This window comes from Pan troglodytes, chromosome 9 (genome assembly GCF_028858775.2).
Source record: "Pan troglodytes isolate AG18354 chromosome 9, NHGRI_mPanTro3-v2.0_pri, whole genome shotgun sequence".
NCBI lineage: Eukaryota > Metazoa > Chordata > Mammalia > Primates > Hominidae > Pan > Pan troglodytes.
Window position 1 is genome coordinate 102,405,875 of NC_072407.2, and position 24,432 is coordinate 102,430,306.

At 37.6% G+C, this 24,432-nt stretch overlaps 1 protein-coding gene and 1 pseudogene across 1 annotated transcript in view; both read left to right on the forward strand.

Annotated features, from left to right (window-relative positions):
- Window positions 1–24,432, forward strand: part of CNTN5 (contactin 5) — a 1,335,093-nt gene that overhangs the window by 1,303,223 nt on the left and 7,438 nt on the right. Inside the window, exons 22-24 of the mRNA XM_024347391.2 lie at window positions 12,860–13,046; window positions 13,490–13,602; window positions 23,677–23,845. Of these exons, the coding sequence (XP_024203159.1) occupies window positions 12,860–13,046; window positions 13,490–13,602; window positions 23,677–23,845 (469 nt within the window). The remainder of the gene's footprint in view (window positions 1–12,859; window positions 13,047–13,489; window positions 13,603–23,676; window positions 23,846–24,432) is intronic.
- LOC104001298 (replication protein A 32 kDa subunit-like) lies at window positions 9,278–10,457 on the forward strand (annotated as a pseudogene).

Sequence of the window (24,432 nt, forward strand, 5' to 3'; positions counted from 1 at the left end):
TGCCCTAAGTAGACTGTAACTCCAAGAGGGCAGGGACTTCATCTATTTTGACTCACCATTGATTCTCAGTTGGCCCTAGGCACAGTGTTTGGTAAATAATACAGAGTCAAAAAATACCTTCGAATGGATAGTTGAATTAACAAGTTTTTAGAACTCAAGATCTGGTAAAATATCAAATTTCAATATTCATTTTCATTAAAAATAAAACTGATTAATAGAAAGACAAAATTTGATTATTAATAAAACCAATTAGTAGAAAGACAAAATTACTCTCAAAGATGCAAAAATCAAAAAGATTTTTCTTCTACATTTAATAAAAGCAGAAAATAGAGTGGTGTCTATTAAATGCAGGGAGTACAACATTGAGTTAGCGGTGATCATTGAGTACAATTAAAGATATAGAAATAACTGAATACAAGTGCTAAGAGTTGTATTTTTAAAACCTAACAAGCAGGCCAGCCATGATAGCTCACACCTGCAATCCCAACACTTTGAGACGCCAAGGCAGTAGGACCGTTTAAGGCCAGGAGTCCTAGACCAGCCTAGGCAACATAGTGAGACCATGTCTCTACCAAAAAAAAATTAAAAATTAGCTGGGTGTGGTGGCGCACACCTGTAGTCCTACCTACTATGGAGGCTGAGGTGGGAGGATCACTCCAGCCTAGGAGATCCAGGCTGCAGTAAGCTCAGATCATGCCACTGCACTCCAGCCTAGGACTAATACAGGACAAATAAAATGAGACCGTCCCTTCTTGCAATCCTATGAAGAACTACCTGAGACTGGGTAATTGACAAAGAAAAAAGGTTTAATTGACTTACAGTTCAACAAGCTGTACAGGAAATCCGGCTGAGGAGGCCTCAGCAAACTTACAATAATGGCAGGAAGGCAAAGGAGAAGCAGGCACATCTTACATAGCCAAAGAAGAAGGAAGAGACAGGTGGGAGGTGCCACAGACTTTTAAGCAACCACATCTCCCGAGAACTTATTCACTATCAAAAGAATAGCAAGGGGGAAATCTGTCTCCATGATCTGATCAACTCCTACTAAGCCTCACCTCCAAATTGGGGATTACAATTTGACATGATATTTGGATGGGGACATAAATCCAAACCATATCAGACCTTGCAAAAAAGAAAAAAAAAAAAAAGAAAAACCTGAAGATGGCAAATAGGTGGCAGAACTAGCTAGCAGCTCCTGCTCAGATGGACAGAGCAGCATGTGAAAACTCACATGGTGAACTTTTGCTCCAAGAACTACCAAAGGAACATACCAGGAAAGCCAAGAGAATCCACAGTCCCTTTGAAGGAACTGGATCACCACTGAAAGCTCCCTGAGATGCTAAAAAACTGAGTCGGCTTGGTTTTTCAACGAGGAGGCACGTGGTCTGGGACAAGTTCTCAGTCTTGGTCACTGGCTGCCCGGAAATAAACTCAGTGCTATTGGAGGGGGGCATGGTGGGAGTGAGACCAGCCTTTAGGACTGCAGGCTGTGTAAGAGCAGGTTGAGGCTTGTTACTGCTGGGTTTTCCCTACTTCCCTGGTGACCTGTATGACTCAGCAGAGGCAGCTATAATCCCCTTGGGAATATAACTCCACTGGACTTGGAACCACACCCCCATTCTCCACAGCAGCCACAGCAAGCCCCACGCAAAGAGAGGCTGAGCTCAGAAATGGCTATCCCTGCCCCTACCTGGTAGTCTTTTTCTACCCACCCTGGTAGCCAAAGACAAAGGTCTTAATTTCTTGAAAACTCTAAGGCCCCGGCCACTGCCTGAGAAACCTGAATACTTAAACAGCTGTGCTTAGGGCAAGTTTGCATCCTCCCTATAGGACTGCAGCTGATGTACTCTTGAAAGTGCCACCACTGGGCTGGAGGCCAACCCACCCAAAAACTGCACACTAAACAAAAACACAACCAAGGACCTTCACAGAGTCCACTTCTCTCCCCAACTAACACCACTGGAGCAGGTGCTGATATCCAGGCTGCAAGACCTGAAGATGACTCACATCACAGGACTCTTTGCAGACAGCCTCCAATACCAGCCAGAATGCCAGTAGCCCTGCTGGGTGGCTGGACCCAGAAGAGCAAAAACAATAACTATGGTTCAGTTCTCAGGAACCCCTATTGCTAGGGAAAGGGAGAGAACACCACATCAAGGGAGCACCCCATAGGACAAAAGAATCTGAATAGCAAAGCTTTAATCCCAGATCTTCCCTCTAACATAGTCTACCCAAATGAGAAAGACCCAGAAAAAAACAATTCTGGTAATATGACAAAACAATGTTCTTTAACACCCCCAAAAGATCATACCAGCTCACCAGCAATGGATCCAAACCAAGATGAAATCTCTGAATTGCCAGGAAAAAGAATTCAGAAGGTCAATTACTAAGACAGTCAAGGAGGCACCAGAGAAAGGTGAAGGCCAACTTAAAGTATTCAAAAACATGATACAGAATGTGAAGGAGAAATTCTTCAGTGAAATACACAGCACAAATTAGAAAAAATCACAACTTCTGGAAATCAAGGACACACTTAGAAAAATGCAAAATGCACTGGAAAGTCTCAGCAATAGAACCAAAAAGCAGAGGAAAGAACTCCGGAGCTCAAAGACAAGGCTTTTGAATTAACTCAATCCATCAAAGACAAATAGAAAGGAATTTTTAAAAAGAACAAAGCCTTCAAGAAGTTTGGGACTATGTTAAATGGCTAAACCTAAGAATACTTGATGTTCCTGAAGAAGAAGAGAAATCTAAAAGTTTTGAAAACATATTTGAGGGAATAATCAAAGATAACTTCCCCAGCATTCCTAGAACTCTAGACATCCAAATATAAGAAACTCAAAGAACACCTGGGAAATTCATCACAAAAAGATCATCACCTAGGCACATAGTCATCATGTTATCTAAAGTCAAGACGAAGGAAAGAATTTTAAGAGCTGTGAGGCAAAACATCAGGTAACCTATGAAGGAAAACCTATCAGAGCAACAGCAAATTTATCAGCAGAAATCTTACAAGCTAGAAGGAATTGGAGTCCTATTTTTAGCCTCCTTAAACAAAACAATTATCCCCCAAGAATTTCATATCCAGTGAAACTAAGCTTCATAAACAAAGGAAAGATACAGTCTTTTCCAGACAAACAAATGCTGAGAGAATTCACCACTACCAAGCCAGCACTACAAGAACTGCTAAAAGGAGCTCTAAATCCTGAAACAAATTTTCAAAACACACCAAAATAGAACCTCCTCAAAGCATAAATCTCACAGCACCTGTAAAACAATAACACAATGGAAACAAAAAACAAGGTATTCAGGCAACAAATAGCATGATGAATAGAACAGTACCTCATATCTCAATAATAACATTGAATGTAAATGGCCTAAATGCTCCACCTAAAATATACAGAATGGCAGAATAGATAAAAATTCACCAACTAAGTTTCTGCTGTCCTCAGGAGACTTGCCTAACACATGAGGACTCATATAAACTTAAGGTAAAAAGGTGGAAAAAGATATTCAATGCAAATGGATATCAAAAGTGAGCAGGAGTAGATATTCTTATATCAGACAAAACAAACTTTAAAGCAACAGCAGTTTAAAAAGACAAAGAGGGAGATTATATAATGATAAAAGGACTAGTCCAACAGGAAAATATCACAATTCTAAATATATATGCACCTAACATTGGAGCTCCCAAGTTTATAAAACAATTAATACTAGACATAAGGAATGAGATACACGACAACACAATAATAGTGGGAGACTTTAATACTCCACTGACAGCACTAGATAGGTCATCAAGACAGAAAGTCAACAAAGAAACAATGGACTTAAACTATAACCTAGAACAAATGGACCTAACAGATATCTACAGAGCATTCTACCCAACAACTGCAGAAAGTACATTCTGTTCATCAGCACATAGAACATCCTCCAAGATAGACTATATGATAGGCCACAAAACAAGTCTCAGTAAATTTAAGAAAATCAAAATTATGTCTATTAGTCTCTCAGACTACAGTGGAATAAAATTGGAGATGAGTTCAAAAAGGAATCCTCAAAACCATGCAAACACATGGAAATCAAAAAACCTGCTCCTGAATGATTGCTGGCTCAACAACGAAATCAAGATGGAAATTTAAAAATTCTTTGAACTAAATGATAGTAGTGACACAACCTATCAAAACCTCTGAGATACAGAAAAAGCTAAGAGATCAGAAGAAAGTTCATAGTATTAAATGGCTAGATTAAAAAGTCTGAAAGAGCACAAATAGACAATCTTAGGTCACACTTCAGAGAACTGAAGAAACAAAAACAATCCAAATCCACATCCAGCAGAAGAAAAGAAATAACAAAGAGGAGAACTAAATAAAATTGAAACAAAAAAAAGAAAAACACAAAAGATAAATGAAACAAAATGCTGGTTCTTTGAAAATATAAGTAAAATTGATAGACCATTAGCATGATTAAGCAAGAAAAGAAGAGAGAAGATCCAAATAAGTTCGATTAGAAACAAAACAGGAGATATTACAACTGATACCACAGAAATACAAAAGACCATTCAAGGCTATGATGAACACCTTTACGTGCATAAACTAGAAAATCTAGAGGAGAGGGATAAATTCCTGGAAATATGCAACCCTCCTAGAGTAAACCAAGAAATATAGAATGTCTGAACAGACCAATAATGAGCAGCAAGATTAAAATGGTTATTTAAAAATTGCCAACAAAAAAAAGTCGAGGATCACATGGATTCACAGCTGAATTCTATCAGACATTCAAAGAAGAATTGGTACCAATTCTACTGACACTACTCAAAAAGATAGAGAAAGAGGGAATCCTCCCTAAATCCTTCAATGAAGCCAGTATCACCCTAATACCAAAACCAGGAAATGACATAACAAAAATAGAAAACTACAGATCAATATCCCTGATCATCATAGATGTAAAAATCCTTATGTCAAAAAGATAATCCATCATGATCAACTGGGTTTCATACCAGGGATGCAGGGATGGTTTAACACGTAAGTCAGTAAATGTGATACACCACATAAGCAGAATTAAAAATCACATGATCATCTCAATAGACACAGAAAAAGCATTTGACAAAATCCAGCATCTCTTTATGATTAAAATCCTCAACAAAATTGGCATACAAGGGACATACTTTAAGGTAATAAAACCTGTCTATGACAAACCCACAGCCAATATTATAAATGGGAAAACTCGAAACCATTTCCCCTGAGAACTGGAACAAAGCAAGGATGCCCACTCTCACCACTTCTATTCAGCATAGTACTGGAAGTCCTACCCAGAGCAATCAGAAAACAGAAAGAAATAAAGGGCATCCAAATGGGTAAGGAGGAAGTCAAACTATCACTGTTTGCTGATGATATGATTGTATACATGAAGACAAAAAAGCTCCTAGAACTGATAAATGAATTCATCAAAGTTTCAGGATACAAAATTAATATACAAAAGTCAGTAGCTCTGCTATATGCCAACAGCAGCCAAGCTGAGAATCAAATCAAGAACCCAACGCCTTTTCCAATAGCTGAAAAAATAAAAATAAAATACTTAGGAATATACCTAACCATCGATGTGGAAGACCTCTACTACAAAACACTGCTGAAAGAAATCATAGACAACACAAATTGAAACACGTCATGCTCATGGATGGGTAGAATCAATATTGTCAAAATGACCATACTGCCAAAAGCAATCTAGCAATTCAATGCAATTTCCATCAAAATACCACCATCATTCTTCACTGAATTAGAAAAAAAAAAAAAAACACCTAAAATCCACATGGAACCGAAAAAGAGCCCACGTAGCCAAATCAAGACTAAGCAACAAGAACAAATCTGGAGGTATCACATTTGCCTGACTTCAAACTATTCTATAAGGCCATTGTCACCAAAACAGCATGGTACTGATATAAAAATAGGCACATAGCCCATTGGAACAGAATAGAGAACCCAGAAATAAAGCCAAATACTTACAGCCAACTGATCTTTGACAAATCAAACAAAAACATAAAGTGGGAAAGGACACCCATTTCAACAAATGGTGCTGGGATAATTGGCTAGCCACATGTTGAAAATGAAACTGGATCCTCATCTCTCACCTTATACAAAAATCAACTCAAGATGGATCAAAGACTTAAATCTAAGACCTGAAACCATAAAGATTCTAGACTATCACCTCAGAAAAACCCTTCTACACATCAGCTTAGGCAAATACTTCATGACCAAGAAACCAAAAGCAAATGCAACAAAAACAAAGATAAATAGATGGGACTTAATTAAACTAAAAAGCTTCTGCACAGCGAAAGAAATAATCAGCAGAGTTAACAGACAACCCACAGCGTGGGAGAGAATCTTCACAGTCTATACATCCAACAAAGGCAGAATACCAGAATCTACAAAGAACTCAAGTCAGCAAGAAAAAAATAAACGATCCCATCAAAAAGTGGGCAAATAACATGAATAAACAATTCTCAAAAGAAGATATGCAAACTGCCAACAAACATATGGAAAAATGCTCAACATCACTAATGATCAGGGAAATACAAATCAAAACCACAATGAGATACCACCTCACTCCTGCAACAATGACCATAATGAAAAAATTAAAAAATAATAGATGTTGGCGTGGATGTGGTGAAAAAATTACACTTTTACACTGTTGGTGGGAATGTAAACTAGTACAACCACTATGGAAAACAGTGCGGAGATTCCTTAAAGGACTAAAAGTAGATCTACCATTTCATCCAGCTATCCCACTGCTAGGTATCTACCCAGAGGAAAAGAAGTCGTTATACGAAAAAGATACTTGCACACACGTTTATAGCAGCACAATTTGAGATTGCAAAAATATGGAACGAGCCCAAATGTTCATCAATCAATGAGTGGATAAAGAAAATGTGGTATATACACCATGGAATCCTGCTCAGCCATATAAAAAAAAGAATGAAATAATGGCTTCACAGCAACCTGGGTGGAAATGGAGACTATTATTCTAAGTGAAGTAACTCAGGAATGGAAAACCAAAAATTGTATGTTCTCACTCATATACGAACTAAGCTATGAGGATGCAAAGTTATAAGAATGACATGTTAGACTTTGGGGATTCAGGAGGAATGGTAATGGGTGGCAAGGGATAAAATTTCTCGCATTGGGTGCAGTATACACTGCTTGGGTGATAGGTGCACCAAAATCTCAGAAATCACCACTAAAGAACCTATCTATATAATCAAACAGCACTGGTTCCCCAAAAACCTGTTGAAATAAAAAAAATGGAAAACTAAAAATTAGACAATTTTTTTTTAAAACTTGATAAGTAAAAAAAAAAAAAAGGTTGATAAGATGATGTGTTGTTGTACATTCATCCATTATAGCAAATGTACTATTCTGGTGAAGGATTTTGATAACATGGGAGGCTGCGCATGTGTAGTGGGCAGGGAGATTCGGGAGATCTCTGTACCTTCCTTTCAATTTTGCTGTGACTCTAAAATGGCTCCAGAAAAAATTTTAACAAGTGTGAAAAATTGGAGAAGCAAAGACAAAATATTAGGAAGAACTACTCAATGGTTTTATATGACTGAATGAAAACGTAAAAGTAGGGGAAAGTTCACAACTCACTCAGTCATCAACAGCTGCATATGGCAGAACTCATGAGTTTTAGATTTTATAACTTCATGTAAGGAAACTGCATTGTGCGTGACATGAATATCATAGAATCGTCACACCAGAAAATCAAATACACTACCTGCACAGTTAAAATAATCATTATCTTGGAGAATCAGCTTTGGAAAAAATAGAGTGTCTACTAAGAAGAACCATCCTTGGTCAGGCACGGTGGCTCATGCCTGTCCAGCACTTTGGGAAGCCGAGGCAGGTGGATCACTTGAGGTCAGGAGTTTAAGACCAGCCCGGCCAACATGGTGAAACCTCGTCTCTACTAAAAATACAAAAATTAGCCAGGCGTGGTGGCAGGCACCTGTAATCCCAGCTACTTGGGAGGCTGAAGCAGGAGAATCGCTTGAACCCAGGAGCTGGAGGTTGCAGTGAGCTGACATTATGCCATTACATTCCAGCCTGGGCAATAGCGTGAGACTCCATCTCAAAAAAAAAAAAGCCATTCTCTTTATTTAGGTTTGTCTCTATACTCTCCTACAGGTATTATATGAGTCAGAATTCATACTTCCTGTCTGCCACTAATATTATGTACATTATAATTTTAAATAAAAATAATATTTGAGAGACAAAAATCAGAAAACCAAAATAATATGAAGGATAAAAAAACCATATACTTACAAATAATAAAAATCAGAAATATTAAAATATCAAGAAACAATGGCTCAAGCAGTTGAACAGCAGGGGAGCTCTCTAAAAATCATTCACAAACCTAAGAGAAGTACTATTTTCTCTGTTATATAAATAAAGATGCAGACATTCACTGGTGAACTAACTTGTCCCATTATATGTGGCTTACAAATACCAAAAGTAAAATTCACATATAGACCTTCTGGCTTTACAACTTTGGAACCCATAATCTTCTTTCTGGGGTCTATTCTGGGAAATTAATCTAATATGTGGAAAACAGGGTATATGAAGATTTCCATGGCAGCATTTTAATTAAAGGAGCAATATGAATATTTCCACGGCAGCATTTTAATTAAAAGAGCAATAATTAGAAGCTATCCAAATGTTTTACAGTAGGACCATGGTTAAATAATATGTGGTACATAGGCATATGATACAATGTTATTTTTAAAATAAGAAAATATTTCTATATAAGAGAATGAAAGCAGGACATAAAAAGTATAATTATTTTAAATACATAAAATAGGAAGTGATACACAAAGAAAATAATTGTATGAAGGTATTAAAATGATAAGCTGTCTGTGCTCTAATTTTAATTATTGATATCTTTTTAATGACTTTAATTTGGTTTCAAGTGATTTTACACAGAGAGTTCAAAGTTCATGAGCTGTTGAAATCTACGTCTGAGGAAACAAACTAAATAAAGAGAAGTTTCAACCTTAGAAAGTGCATGTGACTTGTGAATATTGTGTAACCTCAATTCCAGCTTAAGAATCACTAAAGGAGAGAAAAGTAGCTAGAGTGGTACGGCAGCCTCCGGATTCTGAGGTGTTCTGCGACTTCCTCAGACCCTAACCTTCCCGGCCTCTTCCCCAGAGAATCACAATCTAGATGTGGAACAGTGGATTTGAAAGCTATAGCAGCAACTCATAGGGCAGCCGGTGAACACACGCAGTCCCCAGTAGGCTTTGGATCGCGGGCACCTTCTTAGGCAGAAAAGAAATCAAGAGCCAGAGCACAGCACATTGAACCCCACACTATATCTCAGCTGCTTTCTGCCACTTTGATTGATGAAGTGTTCAAAATTGGCAATGCTGAGATTTCACAAATCACTCTTGTAGGGATCATCAGACATGCAGAGAAGACTTCAACCAACATTGTTTACAAACTAGATGACATGACAGCTGCACCCATGAATGTTCGCCAGTGGGTTGACACAGATGACACCAGCAGTGAAAACACTGTAGTTCCTCCAGAAACATATGTGAAAGTGGCAGGCCACCTGAGATCTTTTCAGAACAAAAAGAGCCTGGTAGCCTTTATAAATCATGCTCCTGGAAGATATGAATGAGTTCACCATACATATTCTGGAAGTGATCGATGCACGCATGATCACAAAGCGAACAGCCAGCCCTCAGCAGAGAGAGCACCTATCAGCAATCCAGGGAAGAGTGAAGCAGCGTACTTTCGTGGGAATAGCTTCATGCCAGCAAATGGCCTCCCTGTGGCCCAAAATCAGGTGTTGAATGTGATTAAGTCTTGCCCAAGACCTGAGGGACTGAACTTTCAGGATCTCAAGAACTAGCTCAAACGCATGTCTGTATCCCCAGTCAAGCAAGCTGTGGATTTTCTGAGCAATGAGGGGCATGTCTATTCTACTGTGGAGGATGATCATTTTAAATCCACAGATGCAGAATAACTGGAACTAATTGGGTACCTGAGATTTTTTACAGCTGGACCTAGCTTCACAATCTGTTTTCTCCAGCTGTGCATATGTTTAGCCAGGTGGCTTCGAGAAGTCAGTTTCATCTATAAAAGGTCTCCACCGACATCCTTTTGAAACTTACTGCTCTTCTGTTTTGTTCGAAGCTCAGAGGGAGATGGGCAATTGACAGGGATACAATCCCAGGTGGAATTTCTTGAGGAAGTTACAAATAAGCTTGTTTCATACTAACATAATGCAAATAACTCTTTTATAAATGAAAATATGCTCACGCTCTCCACAACAGGGAGAACCAAACAAAGTCCCATAAGTCAATTTTTCCCAGTCATCGTGAAAGCTTGCCCCTTCTCTAGGGAACTACATCAGAAAGTTACCTACCAATAACACGCTCCATATAAAATATCAGAAGAAATGAGGAGGCTAAAGTAATTTAACATTTATAAGAACATACAAAAGACGAGGAAGAAAATGTGGCTAATTACTGTGGTCCTCACTTCATAAAGGTGTAGTTGCAATTTGTAACTTCCTTCTTCCTCCTTCCATTTCTTGTTCCTTTTGCTTTCAGCCAGCACTGAGGTTGGTTAAGGTTCTTAATATGTCATGGTAGTTAAAATGTTCATTCTTGAGATCAGAGCCTATAATGGCTTCCTATGGTCACCACTGGAAGAGGCAATCCTAGACATGTTCCAGAATGTCTCCAAATTCCAATTAAACTTCTCACTGGCCACAGAGTATAGCAGCACCCTTAGCACCCTTAGCTGAAAGAGAATCTGGAAAATATGTTTGGCTTTCTAGACTCCACAGTACGCAAAACATGAAGGAGGATGAAATGGGTGCAGTAATCTACTATTTTCACCACGGTAATTAAGTTGGGGGAAAAAAAAAAGAATTACTCTCTTATGACCTTCGCCACAGTAATGCAGGATTTTTCTCGGCCCCTTCATCAGACTTGTGACAGGAGTGACCCCATTTACTCGGCCTGCCGCATTCAAGCCTTTGTGGGAGGGAGCACATGAACAAGCTCCATGTGGGGCCCACAGCCAGAACAGGCACATGTGGGTAAATGTAGGATCCTGCCAGCCAGTTCAGCTGCTGGCAGGAAAAATCTCCATGTGGGGCCCATGGCAGTGCCCAGGTGGTGCTATGTGCCTGTGACCCCTAAGCCCCAGAGGGAATGTTAACAGTGCTCTCCTAGCTCTGCTGTCCCCGGACAGCTGTGTGTTAGCAGCTCAGCTGACAGAAGCAAGCTCTGTGTGGGGCCTGCACTGGTTCCCAGGTGAGAGTGTCTGTAACCCTGAAACCCCAGAGGGAGTGTTACAGTGCTCTCTTACCTCCATTGTCCATGGATGGCTGTGTGTTAGCAGCTCAACTGACAGGAGCAAGCTCTGTGCAGGGCCTGCGGCAGTGCCCAGGTCTGGGTGCCTGTGACCCCGAAACCCCAGAGGGAGGGTTACAGCATTCTCTTAGTTCTGCCATCCGTGGACAGCTGTGTGTTAGCAGCTCAGTTGACCCCTTGCCTCATCACATGGGGCAACTACCCTCCACTGGCAAGGGCAAAGGGCTGGTGTGACAGACTTTCTGGGTACCTGCACTCGGTGGGTCCCGAGCTCTTGTCTGGTGTCCAAGAAGAATGAGGTCACATGGATGAACTGAATGATGGGGAAGGTGGCAAATTTTACTGAGCAATGAAAATGGCTCTCAGTGGAGAAGGGAGCTGGAAAGGGGATGGGAAGGGCAGGTTGCCTTCCCTAAAGTTAGGCTGTCTCTCCTCTGAAGTGCAGCCCTCTCTCATCGCTTCTGACTGATAGTGGGATGTTTCTATGCACAGGACAGTGGGGGTGGGCCATAGGTAGTTTTGGAAAAGGCAAGATTCAATTGGTAAAAAGGCATTATTCAGAAAGAACAAATAAGGAGAGAATGGGCAAAAAAGGAATAGAAGTACTCACTTCAGGCCATGGGTTTCAGGCTTCTCAGCCTGAAGGTGCAGTTTCACTGGGGACCCATTTCTGTCTGCCTAGAATTTCTCTGCCTCCTTCCTCTATCAGCAGTAAGGAAGTAGATGGGAGAAAGCTACTCTTTGTTGCACTGATATGTAGTTAAGTTCTAGTGCCTAAACAGAGTAAAGCTTTAGTTTAATTGTGGGACAGTCATTGATCTCACAAAGGGATGGAGTTTGCTGAAGCCAGTTACCATAAGCTCCTAACGAGGAAAGATGATCTCAATGCATAAAAAGGGCTTTGACAGAAAGCTGTTCCTTTCTGCCTCCCTCCACCCTCCCTACCCCCAGATCCTGACAATGCTGTTTCTCTACATTCAAACCATTCCAGAGTATCCAGTGTTCTACCACCTCTTCTCCATTAAACTGATATAGCTCGTGTGATTCATCTTTATTTGAAGCTCAAGAGGAAATACTCAGATGCCACATACTCAGATAATTCATTTGAAGTTTCATGGTTTTGAATGGTAAATTGTTCTGATGACCTACGAGAGAAAAGCACTCCAATTTCTTTGAATGATTCTTCTTTAATGTCAGGATGCCTTTTCACTCCTTCAGGCCACCAGGCTACAAAGTAGCAGGTTTTGTTGTTTTGCTGAGTACTGCTGTAGTGCTGCAATTTACACAGATGCAAAGCAGACAGTGATTAGGAATGTATTTTGGCCTTATTAGTAAGACCTGTTAATTGGGTGATATAGGAGTGATTTCTTCCTATAGGTGGACTCCAGCAACATCCAAAAAAGAGAAAAAGTTCAAGCAGCCACAAGCACAGAGGAAGCTTTAAAATTAACCTGCCATGTGATAATTTGTTGACAGGTTGGTTACTGGAAAGACATGGAACAGGAAGATACAGCAGAAACAGTCAAAACTAGAGGGAATGAGTCTTTCGTCATCCTAACAGGATTAGAAGGAAATACGTTATATCACTTCACAGTGAGGGCTTACAATGGAGCTGGATATGGGCCACCTAGCAGTGAAGTGAGTGCAACCACCAAGAAATCCCGTAAGTGACCTGGGCTTTTTGTTTGTTTCAGACAAAGGGGAAACATCTTATAACATTTCTCAAAGCCATGTGAGGTGCATAATAAGCAGAGTCAAAGGGGAGTTTTGATTCATAGTCTTGCTTCAGTGCTTAGATCTGAATCCTCAAACTAGCTCAGAAAATTTTGCATTCAGAGTAGACAAAGGTTATCTTCCTGTGAAACAAGGCTAAGCGATTTTGACCCAGAAGGGAGATAAAAGAATTCAAGTTCAAAAGCTCAGTAGAGTAGCTATTAAAATGACACTCCTGGAGCAAAACCCTCCTTATCTGACTCCAGCTGGAAGGAAGCCTAGATTGCCAGCCAACTACTAAGCAGGAGAAAAGATTGAGATACTCACAAAGAATTAAATGAAGAAATGTATTTAAGAATCCTTGTCAGTTCACTTTCACTTTTTATTTTGCAGCCCCTAGTCAAGCACCTAGCAACCTCAGGTGGGAGCAGCAAGGCTCTCAGGTTTCTCTGGGCTGGGAACCCGTCATACCATTAGCCAATGAATCTGAAGTTGTGGGTTACAAGGTCAGTATTTCTTCACTCTTTTGCATAGATACTCATCTCCGAAATTGTTATTATGAAGATGGAAAATTAATAAGGCATAAAAAGACCCATTAACCAACCTATTTTTTCTCAATCATTTTCTATCTGTATCTTAGAAAGATAGCCTTCCTATAGATAGAGAAGCCAAGGCAGTCAAAATTAGTTTCAACTGCACAAGGCACAGAAAGGGAAGGAGTAGGAAAAGTAGTGACAATCTGAATGTAGTGTGAAGATGACTCTGTGAAGCATGATATTAGGACCAGCAGAATTTAGGCAGAGAATTCTGGCATATTCTTCCAGGAGACTAACTTTGCTGGCAGCTGACAAATATGGGACCATTTCGTTTTAGTGGAAGGTCTTTCTATTAGCAAGGAAACAGAAGAACAAAAAAAATGTAAGGGCTAGAACACTAGAAAGAAAACAAAAAATCCAGGGAGAGACACAGCAAGCTCCAAAACAGAGCCAACATTCACATACAGTCATTCTGTTCTGTGACAGTAAGATCTGGAAATTTGATAACATGTACAATTTGTTTTTGAAAAATAACTTTGTTATCTGATTTTTAAATATATGTGATCTATGTATTGAATTGGCTTAATTTCAAATTCTTGTTCTATAATGTCAGATTCTGTTTGTTGCATTAAACTTGACACAGAATCATTAGTTGAATATTCACAATATTTTTAATATAATAAAATATATTAAGTATAATATTTTAAAATATTTCAGTGATAATATTTCGACTGAAAGCTATCATTATAGGTGGGTTTTCAACTATCAGAGATGGTAACACAGTATTCAATACATAAAATGCTAAAATTTAAGGAGCTAAAAACTGAAGAAGTTATAAATGGAATATTTTAATTTCCATTAATATTATATTACACAAACTAGCATTTGTTACCTACTGTAATTAGGATAGATCACACACACACACACACACACACACACACAAATCCATCAGTAATGCTCCGGAATATTGAATTTGATCTTTTGCAGGGAGTGCAGATGGGTCATTTTCTATACCATTCCCTTACTCCTCTTTCCATACCCTTCCCCAAAAGACCATATCCTCACAACTTCTCCTCTTAGGGAAATATACTGTTTAATGCTTAGGGATAGCAGGCGAGAAATATGATAGACCATTCAGGAACCAATCTAATATCATTAGAACTATGATGAACAATATCCCAAACTGGAGAGGCAAAGTAGAATGCAAGAGAAAACCAGATAAACGTGTATGGTCAAGTGGAAGGCTCATATGGTTTAGGTACCTTTCAAGTGAGAATAGAGAAATACTATATAACTAGAAAAATACTCTATTGAGCTTGGGTGTAGGGATCCCAGGCTAGGTGCCACTACTCTTTGTTCACATTTGACACCTCTTTCCCAGTCATTGTTCTTACTTTTTATATATGACTGTCTCCCCAAACAGACTGAAGTCCTCAAAGGCAAGGACTTTATCTTACTTATTTCTTGTTCCTAATGTTTCTAGAATGGATGACTAACGTTGGCCCAGATAGAAATGTCTTATGCAGTTATTTATATATGTGTATTATCAAATATGTATTTTTTTCTAGCATAACCTTGCCATTTGTTGTTGCTTAGCAGAAAAAAATATCACTGGCCACTGATTCAGACAGACTTTAGTTCAAATCCTCGTTGAGTAATTTAAGTAAGTTGTTTAAACTTTCTCAGTTTTATTTTCTTAACTTCACAAATGGCAGAAATAGCAATAATAATACATATTATACAGGATTTTCTAAAGAATAATTTGTATAAAATGCTTGGCATATAAAATGTTCTCATTAAAAAACAGATACCATTTCTTAGTGTTGTTGGAGGAGCATGTCTCATTAGGTACAATTTTTAAAATTTTAACAAAGAAACTGATCGTTAAAAGTTGCCTGCCAGTTCCCTCTTAATAAAGATAACACAAGTCATGTTGGAATACCTTGTTGCTGAGGGAAGAATCACTAGCATACAACCATTTTAGTTGTATAAATTAATGACAAGTAGGCACACATTGCAAAAGATATTTTTTTCCTTTTATTTTCTTGAAATGGTTGCACTTCCTTATATCCCTGAGAAGGAAGAATTGATTCGTATAAAAGGAGTCTGCTGATAACAAATGGAGTGAGACCTCAAAACCTTCTCCTTTGCAACTAAACCTTATCGGAACCTTTCTGATGAGTGGGATGATCCCCACTGAGAGAACTGCTGACAGGAAAGGCTTCCTGAGGGAAAGGGGACTTCAGACTGGACTGGGCTTAACCCAGAGTTTGGATTCTCCTCAGAAGGCGGGTTTTCACAGGGCAGCCAAGGATGAAAGCTCCTCCTGACACAATGGGACAGGAATATATATTTAGAAATAATAGCTGAGAATATAAACTAAAGAGCTATAACCCAGAGAACACAAGCTTGGAGCCCGTCTTCTGAGTACGACGTTGAAGACAGCTACTGCACTCTTGGCAAGGATCCCCACACAGCAGTGAAAGAACTGTACCATCTGAAGGTGCACACTAATATAGAATGACCAGGGCTGGGCATGATACTCAGAAGGAGAATCCTTTTGATTCCTACTACATCCCAAAAATTACTGCCAACCAAGAGTGGCACCACTATAATAGCAGGCCACCTCTTCTTAAGCACAATGTGTGTCACTTACAAAAATTAATAAAATAGGGACACAGGACACTAATCATTTCTCTTCCCACAAGGTAGTTTGAGGCGGGCTTGACCCATTAAAACTGAACTTGCCCCTAGGATTCTTGGAACATTTGAAGCAGAAGACTTCTTGCTCATCGGGGAAAGGGAGAGTTTCCATACTTAATTGGAATATTAAAAAGGGAGGTCACTTAATTTTCACTCTTTGTCTTTGCAAACTACTTCACTTTTGCAAGCAGAAAGGATCACTGGAAATGCATATTGTGTGGAGGTTTGAGGCTGAGAACTTGGGATTAATGCCTGAGGTTTAAAATGCAGGGAATATATATTCCACCTTTTACATTAAGTCCAGTTTAAGAATTCAGAAAATTATTTATCTGGGAGACTTCTAGGTTGTGAAAGTTATTGAAACATAATAAATGCAGAGGAAAAAGTAGACATTTTCCCCATATATTCAGTGCATAATGTAATAAATGATTCTTTTGTACAGTTAAGCTGCTATATACAGGATAGACATTCCGAAAAAGTGCACTAGAAACTGGATCTCATAAAGATAGAGACTGGTGGTTATCAGAGGCCAGGAAGGGGAAAGGAGAGTGAGGAACAAAGAGAGCTTAATCCATGGGTACAAATATACTATAAGGTAGAAGAAATAAGATCTGGTGTTTGATAGATCAGAAGGGTGACTATAGTTAATAATCTATTGTACACTTCAAAATAGCTAGATGAGAACAATTTGAGTGTTCTTAGCATAAACAATGATAAATATTTAAGGTAATGGATAACCCAATTACCCTGATTTGATCTTTACACATCATACACATGTATCAAATTATCATATTACCCTGAAAATATATACATCTATTATGTATCAATAAAAAATTTAAAAAGTAAATGATATAAAGGAATAATAGAGTGCCCTTTCATCTTTAGTAGTTGAACTCCTTTCAGGCAGATAAATGTGCATTAATACCTCTAGGAATTTTAAAATTTATTTTGCCATTTTCCATGGAATATAATAAGAACACTATAAAAAATATATCAGTACATTATAAAAATTTAAAGCTTATATTAATAAAGTAATTGTAATCTTGAAAAGTAAACTGTAGAAAGAGCACAAGATAAAACAGCAGAATTTGACATTTGAGCTCCCCATTGTCCAAGAAAGCACTGTCTTAGTCCTTTTGCGCTGTTATAACAGATATCTGGGACTGGGTTATTTATAAAAAACAAAAATTTACTTCTGTCAGTTCTGAAGGCTGAGATGCCCAAGATCAAGGCTCCAGCAAATTCTGTGTCTGATGAGGGTCCACTTTTGGTTTCCACAATGGTGACTTGAAAGCAGTATCCTCAAGAGGGGAGGAACACCGTGTCCTCACTTGGCAGAAGGCGAAAGTGCAAAAGGGCCAACAACCACGAGAAGCCTCTTTTATAAGTGCATTGATCATACTCATGAAAGGAGAAGTCCTTGTGATACAATCACCTGTTAAGGGCCCCACCTCTTAATACTGTCACGCTGGCAACACCTGAATTTTGCAGGGGACACATTAAAACCATAGCAGCATAGATCTTACTTTCTTACTCGATTTCAGACATTGAGGTGTCAGCAACATATGTAACTAGCAGATATTACTAGAGAAAGATGATAACAGAAATTTTGCTAACAGATATTAAGAGAAAAAAAAAGAGGTCTCCCTATCACAAAATCTTGTCAGGGCCTTCAAAGTGACCAAGAATATCATGAAAGATAGATGGAATTGAACCACATATAATTGCACAATAGGTAACACATTAAAATTGAATTCATTTAGGTGAACATTAAGCAGTACCTAGTGGTGAAACTTTCCACTGATTTATTTTTGAGATTGTCTATGAGATGCTGGGCTTCTTGGAACTTTGTTTAAGAAATCCAGATTTAATAGTAATAATTTCAAGATATCATAGTTTTCACTAACAAGTAAGGACTAAAAGCATAGAGAACCAGCAAGATGTTGGAAAGGATTGTCTGTTATACCAAATAATAATACAAATAATTTCCCCTCAAAATAACTTTCCATTTGAGAAGTTGAATCCAATTTGGTAATTTATTTAGCATATTTATGACTTTTCTTCAGGTCAATAAACATGTGCCACTTTACTTTGTTGTATTTACATTCCCCAATTCAGAATCAACTGCCTATTTTATTAATACATTATATGTAAATGATTGGGAAAATGAAACAAAAACTTCAAATCAAAGTTTCCTTACCTTGAGTTATTTTTTCAAATAAATGTTTTTAAACAAATAAAATTTTATTTTTACAACTCCTATAATTTGGGGTCTCTATCTAGAATCCTTACTAATTATAGCACATAAGACTCACCACTACTGGTGTTACTAAAGAAATGCCAAAAAAGCTTATTGACTAAAGTATATTCAGCCATAATTTTTAATGATCTCAAAAATGGAAAATATTTTTCTTTACACGATGAAAGTAATTTACCCAGGTTATAAAGTAAAAACAACCATTTTATCTCCACCTTATTTTCTTCACACAGACTTATGCTTGAGTGAAAGGGAAAATAAAACTCAATGTTCAGGGGCTATGCTTTCACTTCAGCAAATGTCCCCTTCCCCACAAACAAAAACTGTTATCCCTTCAGAAAAGACACAAGCAGTCAGAAAGAATTCAGGACCTCAGGCTATAATCCAAGCGAAAACTATTAGTTTTCAAATCTGTATCTAGAAAATAGCCTTTCCTAGATATACAACCCCTTCACCAAATATCTCCCCTCACCCACATCTACTTTCTACCTGTTTACAGAGCTAGGGCAAATAGAAGGAAATCAGGCCCAAAGTTTACTAGTTAGTATACAGTCCATCAATACCATAATAGTCCATTTTCACATTGCTAATAAAGTCATTCCTGAGACTGAGCAATTTGTAAAAGAAAGAGTTTTAATGGACTCACAGTTCCACGTGGCTGGAGAGGCCTCACAATCACGGCGGAAGGTGAAAGGAACGTCTCACATGGCAGCAGACAAGAGAAGAGAACTTGTGCAGGGAAACTCCCCTTTATAAAACCATCAGATCTCATGAGACTTACTCACTATCATGAGAATAGCACGGGAAAGACCTGTCCCCATGATTCAGTTACCTCCCACCAGGTCCCTCCCATAACATGTGGGCATTGTGGGAACTACAATTCAAGAAGAGATATGGGTGAGAACACAGCCAAACCATATCAAATACAAACAGAGGTTCTCATTTGTTTATGCAACTTAGATATCAGTTGAGATTCCAGATTCCTGAGATATATGTACACTTGGGTTGATACTGTTTTACATACCCACCAGAACTTTGAAGCCCATCCCTGTATTTCTCTAGCTTCTTGGGAACTGTATAGTCTATAGCCACTCTAGCCTCTGATTTCTTTTATTTTGTAGCTCCTCCTTCATCTTATATTCACTCTAAATACGAGACTCAGCCTTCTTTTCTGTGTTTCCACAAATTAAAAAGACTCACATATAATGACTTAAGTTGGAAGATAGGTACGTGAGGTTCATTATAGTATCCTCTTTACATTCATTTATGCCTGAAATTTCTCAGAATTTTTAATAATTGAAATGGAAATGGCTCATGTCACATGCAGTATATATATGAAGCTGACTTTTTGGAAATGCTGGGGAGATAGAGTTAGAAAGGAACAACATGCAAGCAAACATCTGCAACATGCCCAAAAAGAAATCTTGTTGTTAAAATTGTGTTCAGACACCCTGCAGGCAGTGAATTCTCACTGATACTGTGTCTCCCAACTTCTATTCATCTAACTTCCATTGTCTTACTGACTCCTTCCTTCCCATCCCATTGTCACTGAGGCTTTAGATTCCTCACCCTTTTTATGAAGAGCAGTTGTACCCATCAACTCTTCCGAAGATGCTCAGCAGAGGAATAGGCCTTTCCTTTAATATGAGCCATCCCTCTCAGGAGTAGTTTGGGTATAACCAGCAAAAATTTATTCTGTTATATTTTTAGCACACTCTCCTCAATATTCTACTACCATCAAACATATAGAATAGCCATTTTCAGATCATGCCTTTGAGAATAGCAATACCACATTCACTTTCTATTTAGGATCATCTCTTTAGATAACCCACTGCTCTCAGTTTTTTTTATATACCAAAATTTGAGAATAGTCTTGACAATACATTAGACAATTTTCTTTATGCATAAACATAGCTGTCATTGCAACTGTCAATCTATAAATGTCCATATTCTCTAAGAACTCTCTGGACTCCTTACTGTCAATAACTATTTTTTATATGTGTTGATAACTTCTTAACCTTCTCATAGTTCTCATTCTCATGCATCTTTTCTAAATCAGGATTTTAAAATGAGCCAACATTCTCTAAAGCACTGAAGATTAACTATTAATTTAATGTATCTTTTTACTTAGTAGATCTACATATATGTATAGCACTCCATCTCCCTGGATATGTTGGCAAAAGGCCACACTTAATCTCAAACTCGTTTTGACACCGCTAACTGATTTTTTCCCCTGTCTTTACCTCTTAATCCTAAATCTCAACTGATCCACAAATTTTTCTTCAACTCTAGAACATTAGATATGCATTGCTGGATGTATTTTTCTTTGTCATAAGAACTGTAATTTATTGAACCATAATAACACTGTCCTCTAAAATAATCACTCCCCTGCCAATCCTCACCAATTTACATACTTTCCCATTCCCATAAATTTGCTTTCTAATTACCTCACATGGATGATCAGAATTCTAATTCATCACGATGCTCCAGACGAAATCAAAAGCATACAGATATATTTGTCACATTTTAAGACAAAAGAAGCTGCTTAAGGCATCCTCCAGGAAGTGTTCCTGATTTCCCCAATCTTGACTAAGTACCCACTTTGTGCATTACTATAGCATCAAATATATTTCCCGCTGCAGTACATATCATACTTCTTTGCATTGTCTGTCTGTCTTCAATATTAGACTATAAATGCCAGGAAGACCGTAACCATGTGGTCTTATTCTCTGATGAATCTCCAGTATGTAGCACTATGCCTGGCCTGCATGAGATGTCCAATAAATGTTTGATAATGCTGTTATCACCTTGCATTTACACTGAGGCTATAGCATCCTTTACAATAAGGATTTCCATAGATACAATTGTTGCACATCATAATTAAATGGAGAATTCACTTCCCTCCCAAGAACATGAAGTAGATTTAAAATTAAATGAAAAAAAAAGGAAGTGAAATGGAGGAAGCATTTATTACTAGAATTCAGAGGGTTCAAGTACACACAGGCTTCCATATGTGGAAATATTGCTTCTCTAAAGTATTTTTGGATTTTTTTGTATGTAAGTTAATTCAAGCTCAAAACACATTTTCTGTAAGAAAATATATGTCAATAATTATCTAATTTCCCAAGTCAGTTCATATTTTATGATGCACTTGAAATACCAACCCTTTAACAGTGAATAAACAATGATGGCAACAGAAGGAGTAGCTTTCTCTTATTAAGCTTATCATGCACCAGGTCCTGTGCTAGGTATTCTACAGGCGCTTTCTCATTTTACTCCCCTAAAACACTAAAATTGTTATTATCATCTCTATCATACAGTAGAATAAATTGAAGTTTACAAAAATTAGCAACTTGCCCAAATTTTCCCAGCCAGGAAGGTATAGGAGATTTTGTTTTCTTTTGCTATGTTTTGTAGAAAATTGTTTCATATCCAGATCTGTATGAATACAAAGCCATTTTTCTTTCCATTATACACTTATAATGCCAATTATGAAAAAGCACAAAAAACAATGAATCTGAATAAAAACACATTTAAACACATCTTAACTGCCACTACTTGACTATTATACCAAAAATTTTACTTGACTATTTTTGGAGGCAAGTAATAGTACAATATAGTAAAATAGCTCTGAAGTGATGATCAAATATAAATCTTCTGATGAGATTTCTACCCTAACTAGCCACACGGTCTTGTACAAGTCACCTAACCTTTATGGCCTTCATTTTCTAATATGTAAACCCAGGATTATCCTGTGTCCTGATTTGCAGTTCCAAAATTGTTTTCCGTGCATGCATGTTTAATTATAACACCACAAGAGATGTCTAAAAAGCTTTAGCTTTGCTACAACATGTATCCAAATGCCGATTTTACCAAAAAGCAAACCACTACAAAAGCAAAAATTAAACAAAAAAAAAATTTTCACTTTCAACTGTTTCCTACATTGTTAAGGATTTATTATTGGTATGTTTAACAAATTTTGTTTACTCCTTTCAAACTATTTGAAGATGAGCTTTCCAGATCTGTATGAATACAAAGCCATTTTTCTTTCCATTATACACTTATAATGCCAATTATGAAAAAGCACAAAAAACAATGAATCTGAATAAAAACACATTTAAACACATCTTAACTGCCACTACTTGACTATTATACCAAAAATTTTACTTGACTATTTTTGGAGGCAAGTAATAGTACAATATAGTAAAATAGCTCTGAAGTGATGATCAAATATAAATCTTCTGATGAGATTTCTACCCTAACTAGCCACACGGTCTTGTACAAGTCACCTAACCTTTATGGCCTTCATTTTCTAATATGTAAACCCAGGATTATCCTGTGTCCTGATTTGCAGTTCCAAAATTGTTTTCCGTGCATGCATGTTTAATTATAACACCACAAGAGATGTCTAAAAAGCTTTAGCTTTGCTACAACATGTATCCAAATGCCGATTTTACCAAAAAGCAAACCACTACAAAAGCAAAAATTAAACAAAAAAAAAATTTTCACTTTCAACTGTTTCCTACATTGTTAAGGATTTATTATTGGTATGTTTAACAAATTTTGTTTACTCCTTTCAAACTATTTGAAGATGAGCTTTCCAAACTTCCTTAGGATATTTCAATAACCAAGCATAACAGACTCTCCAGGATCTGCCTCCTCTCTACCTCCTTCTCTAGCCTCATTCCTCACTATTCCCATATATCCCCTCTCCATTCCCTGCTCTCATGCCATTGTTTCTTAATGCTTAGATGTAGTTATTAATTTTATCTTATCTCTTTCTGGAATTCTCCTCCCTTTCTCAAACTGGTCCACTCTATCATATTTAAATATGTAGTTCAGACATCACTTCCTCTGGAAGTCCTTCACTAAACCCCTAGACAAAATTAAACTCTCTCCTGTTTTTGTACATGGCCCTTTTGTGTACTTCTGCTGCAGTAGACTGCACATGTATTACATTTGCTTATGTATCTGTCTAAACTGTAAGCTCCTTGTGCTTATCTCAGAATGTGACACATAGTAGGTAGTCAATGTGCATTTGTAATCTTTCATATCAAATGTCTAAACCTTGTTATTACTCACAGGTTTTTTATAGGCAAGAGGGTCACAGCAACAGCCAAGTTATTGAAACACAGAAACTTCAAGCAGTAGTACCACTCCCAGATGCTGGAGTCTATATTATTGAAGTTCGAGCATATAGTGAAGGAGGAGATGGAACAGCTAGTTCTCAAATTAGGGTACCATCATATTCAGGTAAGTTTTGACACAGTAGATTTAATTTGCTGACAACCAACAATTACGAGATGGTATGAAAGTCACGAAAATTGATGTGATAGATTTCATGGTTCAGAGATTTTGAGGGATTTCTCCTCTCTGATTTTTATATTATCTTCTGATTAATATGAACCATAGTAATCTGCTCACAATTGCAGAATTTCTACAAATCTAGAAAGGAGTTGACATTTTCATTAGAATGTACTGATTTGTGAAATGTCCTTGCCTGTCCTGGTCTCAAGCAGTACCTTGCTAGCCATTTGGTTTTTGGAGTATAGCTTTTAAACTGATATTACACTGGTTTTGACATACCTACATTTCTGTGGTTTTGATTGCCTTTATTGTTAGAAAATAAGGAATTTAAAGAGAAGCTTTTAAAATTGAAATGTGACCATATTTATTGATTTCTAAACAAACTATAAATTTTATTGTACATTATTATTAACAATATTAGTAATTGCTAGCTTTCACTGACCCTTATTATATGTCAGGCATGGTCAAAAGTGCTTTACATACATCATCTAAGTTTAGTAACAATCATATGAGATAGGTGACATTTTTACTGT